The following is a 9,170-nucleotide window of genomic DNA, read 5'->3' as shown; positions in this document are numbered from 1 at the left end:
TGGGCTTTTTGCAGGCTTTTAAAAAAACATTCACAGTGGCCGAAGTAACACTACATCGAAGAAAACTTCGTTTTAAGAGATATTTTTATGGCGGCCGAAGTTACCCCAAAACATGGGGTAACTCCGGCCACTCTTTCGATAATCATAATTCATTACTGAATAACAATTAGAATTATGTTCAAATTTAGAAATGAATAACAAACATGGCAGAACTTATATTATATTTTTCAGAAAATTAGAGGGAATATTTCACATTTTAATTAAAAAAATATACGAGAAAGTGGCCGAAGTTACCCCGTTTTATGGTACCTCCTCCCTGAAAGTAGGAAAACCTAACGAGTCTTCTGAGGCTATATTAAAATCCTCATCTGAACTGGATGATTCATTTTCTTTTGAAAGTTCAAGCTTAGATTTCTTCACCTTTTTATCATTAAGTGGATTGAAATTCAGCCTCCTTTCCTTTGAATTACGAGCTTCAAACTCCTGGTGTATTTCATGTGGATTTGTCCCTGTTTTACGGCCGGATATCCTTCCCGACGCCAACCCTATATGGAGGGATGAAATCACTGTTGTGTGTTTCTTTGGTGGTTGGTAGTGTAGTATATTGTCTGAATATGAAGAGGAAAGTGTTGGGACAAAGGCCTAGTCCCCGAGCCAGAAGAATTAATCAAACTCGATTAAAATCCCCGACCCAGCCGGGAATCGAACCCGACACCCTCTGAACCGAAGGCCTCAACAGTGATCATTCAGCCAATGAGTCGGACTCCGGCAGCTAATATTAATATACGTTATATATAAAATGCTTAATAAAAGTAGACTCGTTAAAACTGCTGGGGTGTCTGGACTCCTTGGACGACAACACCTGCCCCCTCCCCCCCGTGTACCTCTGTTACTCCCATCCCAACATAACTGCAGCATTTCATATATTCCAAGTACAAGTGAAATGAATGCAAGAATAAACAATCTGAGTAAAGATGCAATATTCTGATTTAAAATAAAAACGGTAATGTTATTATAATAATGGACATGTGATAAGCAATAAAGAAGTGGCATTTTATACAAATAATGTGGCAAAGAAATATACACAGACACATACACACACGTCGAACACAGGTTTCTCGCTCTTCTTGTCCATGGCTAGACGATGAAGCCAAGAGAATTTTGGCCCACCGTGACTCGTTATTTCGACATTATAAACAAACCCTAGATGACAGAGGCTTCGAACCTTACCACATCTTAAAACATCGCACGAAGCAGTTAATCAGAAATAAAAAATGTATATATTTTCGAAATTTAGCTAACAATTTAAATTCTAATCGCGCGTGGGACCAAATTAGAGCTCTCGGAATAGGAAAACATCAACATAGACAGACGGCTTCTGACATTCCACTTGACGAACTGAACGATTACTTTAGTAGAATAAATATTCAACCTACCCCAATTAACTACACCGACTCACCGCCCTCCCCTCCAGCCAATCCACCATTCACATTTCACAGTGTCACAGAAAATCAGGTTGAAAAGGCTTTACATTCCATTAAATCAAAGCCTGCAGGTGTAGATGATATTCCTATTATAACATAACATTATGGGTGCTGTCCTGCCTATACTACTGACGCACATACTAAACTACAGTTTACTAAACGGAAATTTCCCTACTGTCTGGAAAACAGCCAATATTATACCGGTACCTAAGAGTTTAGACCCACAATCACCCCCTGACTATCGTCCTATGTCTATACTCCCTGCGCTTTCTAAAGCTTTTGAACGTTTAGTATACGAGCAAGTTCTGGAATACCTAAAGCAAAATGCTCTTTTGGACCCTTTGCAAACTGGATTAAAGAAGGATCACAGTACCGCAACAGCACTTTCGAAGGTTACTGAAGACATTAGAAACGCTATGGATAAACGACTGCTCACTATACTTATCCTTCTTGACTTCAGCAGCGCCTTTGGCACTATAGTAATTCCGACTACGATAAAAAAAATGAAACTGCTAAATTTCGACCTAGCTGCGCTTAAGGTTTTTAGTTCTTGCTTGAGTAACCGTCAACAGCGTGTAACAGTAAACGACAAGGCCTATAAATGGGAAATGTAACTTAGTGTTGCCCCACAGGGCAGTATTCCAGGGCCTCTAATTTTCTGTATTTATGTCAATGACAAACCATCTGTAACAGGAAATAACACACACAACCTCTATGCTGACGATCTTTAAATATATCGACACTGCAAGACAAGATATTAACTATGACCTCCGGCGACCCAATATATATGCACAACGAAACACTCTTATACTAAACTGCGCAAAATCTCAGGCAATCATAATTGGATCACGAAAATTACTGAGTTGCTCAAACAATGTCGCAATCCCGCCTATCCTACTGAATGGTAACATTATTCCCTACAGTAAAACGGTTAAAAATCTCGGCGTAATGATGAATGAAACAGTTGATTGGTCTGATTTCAAGAAATAAATACGTAAAAAGATTTTTGGAGTGCTTCACCCTCTTAAACGGCAGAGGAATGCATTTCCATTTGAGCTACAGGCCAAACTCATACAGACACTCATTCTCCCTATCCTTGATTAATATAACGTTTTAGTTGATATGACGAGAGAAGAAAAACTTAAACTTCAACGAGCACTGAATTCCTGCCTGCGATTTTTTTACAATATCGGGTACGATGTTCATATCACCCCATACTATCAGGCTGTCTCATGGCAGATGTCTGATGAACGTCGGAAGCTACACACTTTAACGATGGTGTTTAGAATGGTAGCTGAAAGTCAGCCACTGTATATTTCTTCTAAATTCATCTTTTTATCATCATTTCACAACTTAAATACACGTTCTAGATTCATTCTTTCTATTCCACTGCACCCCACAAATAAAATTAATAGATCATTTATGGTGACTGTCGCCAGATTATGGAATTCCCTGCCAGCTCAGGTCAGTGAAACTAGCTTTTTTAAAATCACGATTTAAGGTTACCTGCCGAGACTTCCTGCTGAGGACCACTAACTTAATGGTTGAAGTACCGGTATGAATGTGTGCGTGCCTGAGGATTAGTCATTTTTAAGAGTTTTTAATATTAATTAGTTTTAATATTACCGTAATTTAGTTAGTAATATATTTAAATTTAATTTCAATTATATTTATTTTCAATTCTATTAATTTATGTAGTTTTAACTACCGTATTTTAAGTATCTCAGTATTTTATTTAATATTCTGATTAGTACGTAGTTAAGTGTACGAGAAAGCCTGGAGCCATAACTTCGCTACTATACAGAAGGCACTAATAAATAAATAAATAAATAAATAAATAAATAAATAAATAAATAAATAAATAAATAAATAAATATAGAATGTAAATAGTATTGGTACAGATATTTTGTTAGCTGGTAAAGAAAAATACACGTCACAACATATGCTAGGTAGGGTTTACCTTGTCCTATTAGTTTCCCTCGTGGTTAAGGCCGCGCAGCTGTGAAATTGCATACGGGAGATAATAGATTCGAACCCCACCGTCGGCAGCCCTGAAAATGGCTCCTCGTGGTTTCCCATTTTCACACCAAGCAAATCCTGGGGCTGTACCTTAATTAAGGCCATGGCCGCTTCCTTCCCACTCCTAGGCCTTTCTTATCCCACCGTCGCCATAAGACCTATCTGTGTCGGTGCGACGTAAAGCAAATTGTTACTTAGTTTCCCTCGCAAGCCTGGGTACAGAATATAGTAGTATAAAGTTACATTTTTGTGACGCTAATATTCGTATGTATAATTTTTATTAACGCGCCAAACACCAACGACACGGAGCTGTTGCCATTTCAACACCGTTTCAATGGCCACCGACCCAAGCCGGGATTTGAACCTGCGAACTCGGACTCAGAAAGACAGCGACTCAACCAACTGAGCCACATGAAAAGGAGGCGTTTGTGATTATTGTTATAAATAGATGCAGTTAGTATTTTTACAAAGGTTTTATGAGGAGCATGTATTACGGCGTACGTTTTTAAACTATCCTAAATGCATGAGACCGGACGGAAGAACTAGCTGGAAGCTGAAGAGCCTTGCAGGGATGTCGCTTCCTTCTCTGTTCACTTTTCCAAACCAAACTCCATGGCGTAACATCCCTGAAGAGCCATCGCCTACCAAGCGACCGCTGTTCAGCCCGAAGGCCTGCAGATTACGAGTTGTCGTGTGGTCAGCACGACGAATCCTCTCCTCCGTTATTCTTGACTTTCTAGACTGGGGCCGCTACCTCACCCTCAGATAGGTCCTCAGTTATAAGCACGTGGGCTGAGTGCACCTCAAACCAACCCTCAGATCCAGGTAAAAATCCCTGGCCTGGTCGGGAATCGAACCCGGGGCCTCTGGTAAGAGGAAGGCACTTTACCCCTACACCGCGGGGCCGGCTGATTACTTTTAGGTCTCCTTATTTTAGAATTTGACTTAAGGTATCGTGCATTCGATTCCCGGCAGTGACAGAGTTAAGAATGGCATGGGATGGGTAAGATACAGCCTTGTTTGTGGGCGCAGTAGAGTTGGCCTTGAGTCTCCCATAATCGAAATATCTATGACCTGGAAGGTCGTCACCTTCATGGGGTGTAGTACCAAAGTGATTCCTTTTTTTAAGAAGAGAAATTAAATGAAAATTCTACTTCCTCTCAAACGAAGATTGATATTATCAATTTTACGAACAGTTTCAATAATGCAGCCGGTTTGTGTTAAGAGTACAGAAGCTATGATCGTACATGGTAACAATCAAAACCACCAATATCTACTGAAGATCCGTCACCGCACTTTGTAGGATCAGCTTTTTTCATATCCACCGGGCGAGTTGGCCGTGCGGTTAGGGGCGCACAGCTGTGTGCTTGCATCTGGGAGATAGTGGGTTCAAATCCCACTGTCGGCAGCCCTAAAGATGGTTTTCCGTGGTTTCCCATTTTTTTTTTTGCTAGTTGCTTTACGTCGCACCGACACAATAGGTCTTATGGTGACGATGGGACAGGGAAGGGCTAGGAGTGGGAAGGAAGCGGCTGTGGCATTAACGAAGGTACAGCCCCAGCATGGTGCAAAAATGGGAAACCACGGAAAACCATTTTCAGGGCTGCCGACAGTGGGGTTCGAACCTACTATCTCCCGAATACTGGATACTGGCCGCACTTAAGCGACTGCGGCTATCGAGCTCGGTAGGTTTCCCATTTTCACACCAGGGCTGTACCTTAATTAAGGCCACGGCCTCTTCCTTCCCACTCTTAGCCCTTTCCTTTCCCATCGTCACCGTAAGATCTACAGTGCAACGTAAAGCAAATTCTTATTTTTATTTTATTTATAAAAATATTTTCACAACCCCTTCCAAGGAAAAGTTGTATCCACGCTACTGGCCACCCACTGAAATTATTTTGTGGGTGCGCCACTGCATCCACTCACTATTTAAGGTACAAGGTAAGACCGAAGAATGGTTGGATACTCAAAATACACCACCATAAATGACGTGGTTATGGCTCAAAAGTATAAAGAAATGTAAGAGACAGGATCTTGTGTTTTAAGTAGAATCCGTATCAAAAGAACGTGACTTCCCATTTTAAAAATGTTTCATGCATCGACTGCGATTCAAGCCTGGGCTGTCCTGATGAGAAGATAGAACCATTGGAACTGAGTTATCACGCCCAGCAATTGCAAAATATTTACCTGCACTTTTGATTGTGCAATTTGAGGTTCCAATCAGTCGCTGGGCATTTGACAAAATATATAGGCCTACATATCGAACTTAGGCACGCATCCGCGATTGTCTTGCTACTGTTAGAATTTAAAAAAAACTTTTTCATAACTTACCGAGGATGTACATAGTTTTGGCTTCTCAGTGACGAAATGGCCCTCTTCAAAAAATTTTACTTATATGGCACAAAATGGGGAACTAACGTGCAGCTCAAAATCCTGTCACAGTCTTCCCAACGCTTCAACTTAAACACAGCACATCTCTCAACAACAGTACAACCTGAGGATCCCTAGACATTGTTGTTTCCTAGAACCAATGTGCAAAAGCTGAAACTATGTTGTAAGCTTGCAACGGTTTCTGGCCGTGGACCCAGTTATCTCGGTGGTCGCGTTCTGGCTCCCAACTAAGTAATCCCTTGGTAATTGCCCTTTTCCTGACCGGCTCCATGGCTAAATGGTTAGTGTGCTGGCCTTTCGCCACAGGGGTACCGGATTCGATTCCCACTAGGGTCGGTAATTTCAACCTTAATTAGTTAATTTCGCTGGCACGGGGGCTGGGTGTATGTGTTGTCTTCAGTATCATTTCATCCTCATTACGACACGCAGGTTGCCTACGGGTGTCAAATCAAAAGACCTGCATCTGGCGAGCCGAACTTGTCCTCGGACCCTCCAGCACTAAAAGCCATACGCCATTTCATTTCGTTTCAATTTTTTTTGCCCTTTTCCTCATGTCTTGACAGTTGTCACACACGGTTACATTCCAAACACCGAGGCCTCTACAGGGAAATATCCCCGTGCATCACAATCCTAAGTGTTTTCCTTTAATTCAAGCAGTACAAATATGGAGAATTATGATTAGCCCTATTGAGCCTTGGTAGTAGATTCTTTGTCGCTACGATAATTTAACATTTCGGCGTAAGTTTTTAAGTTGTTCATACAGTACGTAAAACTGATCCTCGCTCTAGTTTCAGGAAATATTTTGGGGGGTCCCGGCCCCACTGGCCCTCCACCCCCCCACCCCCTGGGCTAGCCCAGTGCTTGTAATATTTTCTTTCCATGGAGTTGCTTGTTGTACTTTGGTTGTTATAGTTTTGTCATTGTTGTTGTTGTTGTTGGGTAATTATGTTAACGTTACCTTATTATCACACTACTGTAAGTAACCACTGACACTGGGATATTTCCCAATTGCGATGTAATTGTTAATAATAATAATCAAAACACAAACACCTAGCTCCCATGCCAGAGAAATTAATCAAGCATGGCTAAAACCCCTGGTCTCTCTGGGAACTGAACCCAGCATACTCTGAACTGAACGCTACTACACTGATCATTCAGCATCTATCTGCCATATATAGGAAGCTGTTTGTTGTGTAGTAGAGGGTAGTGTAATATAAGTTATGAAAGTTACAGGAATGTTTGGGACAACACAAATAAACAGTCTAGAATTTCAGGGAATTAAATGTTCATGATTAGCCAGGAATCAAATCTGAGACCCTGAGAACTGAAGGCTGGACAATTCATTATTAATATGTAATTATAATAAATATTATAGCACTGGAACAGTCTGGCTTCTTGGCTGAACGTTCAGCAAAGTGGCTTTTGGCTCAGAGAGCTCTAGGTTTGACTCCCGGTTGGTCCAGGATATTGACCGAGTTTGGTTAATTCCATTAACTCGGGAACTGGGTGTCAATATTTGTTTTAATGCACATCCCTTCATCTACATAGAGCATACTACACTAGCAACCACCTCAGGAACATGCAATAGTGAATACATCATTTTACATAGGACTGGCAACAAGAAGGTAATTTTGGCCATAACATTGGGCTAAATTTACACGAATAAATTGATATAAAGGTCAGGAGGAAAAACATTATATCACTGGAATAGATTTATTAACTGAAATTTGTTAACAAACAATTTCTGTATAAGTGTTTATGATTCTTTGAAGTTAGTAGGGTAAATAAACTTATTATCTCTATAGTATACAGTGATTCAACATAAATATACCATTCTTTTTTTGACATTCACTGTTTTTTTGTTTTTTGTTTTCTGTGTCTGATAAACTATATTAGATGATCCTTTTCCATTGCATGTGAATATGAACAATCTAAATTTTTATATCGATGACCTAGGAAATGACATAGACATTTCTGATGAAGAGGATGGTGATTCTATATATAGCGAACATGATTTAAACTCCTGTGTCTCAGAAACAGTGAAAGTGGAGAGGAGATAGTTGAAAGAGAGTTAGAAAGCAATAATAATGAGGAACATGATAGGAAAAAGCTTTTTCCAGGTGACTTCGGATGTTTTAATTTCTAATATCGGGGACAACTGCATAACAGGTTGAATTATTAGTTTGTTTAGAATATTCACACATTCTGTTTCTTTTCTTCTGCTACATATCCTTCTTGAAGCAATTCTGTAATAAATAAATAAATAAATAAATAAATAAATAAATAAATAAATAAATAAATAAATAAATAAATAAATAAATAAATAAATAAATAAATAAATAAATAAATAAATAAATAAATGAATGAATAAATAAATAAATAAATAAATAAATAAATAAATAAATAAATAAATAAATAAATAAATAAATAAATAAATCATTAGTGTAAAGAATTAGGCACTATCTCTTCAAGAGAAAGCAAAGAAGAGTTTCTACATACGTTGGAATATATCCTCTTGATTATAAATGAATCTTTCATACACTGCATCATAATCTAATGCTGGTCCAGTACCTCTATATTCTTCAGGGAGAATTTCAGGATTTACATGCTTGTGGAGAACTTCATAGTCATCATAATGAAAAAATACCTGAAAATAACTTATGTTAGTAAAATAACTACTGATCACATAATTTATGAATTTGTTTGTTGTTATTTGAAAAAGTTGCAAAAACTTCTTAATTCTTATCATAGAACTTTGTATTTTAGCATCTGTGCTTCTAACCTTAACACAGTTACTTTTTATGTAATAAAATTTGAATACTGGGTAATAGGCACAATAAGTAACGGTAGTTGATTACTTCTTTAATAAATTCTAAAAATAAATTAATAGTTTTTCCTTTTGGTATTCTTGAGTGAAATTAAAGGTATCATAGAAAACTAAGATTATTTTTGCCCCAACATCATTTACTAAATTATTGTTTTAATGGAAAGGAGCAAATAAGTGTCAAATCAAGTCATATATACATACTGTATACAGAATCTCTCATGTTCTAAGTGTATGTAAGGGTGTGATGATGATGCAAAACTATTTTGATGGTTCACCTCCAGGATACCCTATTCTGAACATGGTGGATAGCATCTTGCAGGCTCTCTCTGGTCAGGCTCTTGAGTTAGTTTGCCTGTCATGATGGTACATGTCCGCTGTATCTTTGGCCATCACCTTTTTCCTCAGTGATCAGTTTTGCATTGTTTCTGGTCTCCTGGCAATATGTCCAA

The 9,170-nt window shown here is 38.8% G+C and overlaps 1 protein-coding gene across 2 annotated transcripts in view; it reads right to left on the bottom strand.

Annotated features, from left to right (window-relative positions):
• Positions 1-7,642: 7,642 nt before the first annotated feature.
• Positions 7,643-9,170, bottom strand: part of LOC136877035 (clavesin-1) — a 70,194-nt gene continuing 68,666 nt past the window's right edge. For both annotated transcript variants that reach the window (XM_067150836.2, XM_068228526.1), the window contains exons 7-8: positions 8,394-8,541; positions 7,643-8,140 (exon numbers count right to left, since the gene is read on the bottom strand). In XM_067150836.2, coding sequence (XP_067006937.2) covers positions 8,091-8,140; positions 8,394-8,541 — 198 coding nt within the window. In that variant the 3' untranslated portion in view covers positions 7,643-8,090. The remainder of the gene's footprint in view (positions 8,141-8,393; positions 8,542-9,170) is intronic.

The sequence above is a fragment of the Anabrus simplex genome, chromosome 7 (genome assembly GCF_040414725.1).
Source record: "Anabrus simplex isolate iqAnaSimp1 chromosome 7, ASM4041472v1, whole genome shotgun sequence".
Classification (NCBI taxonomy): Eukaryota; Metazoa; Arthropoda; class Insecta; order Orthoptera; family Tettigoniidae; genus Anabrus; species Anabrus simplex.
The sequence above is the reverse complement of the archived record's forward strand: the minus strand, read 5'-3'. Positions and strand labels throughout refer to the sequence as shown.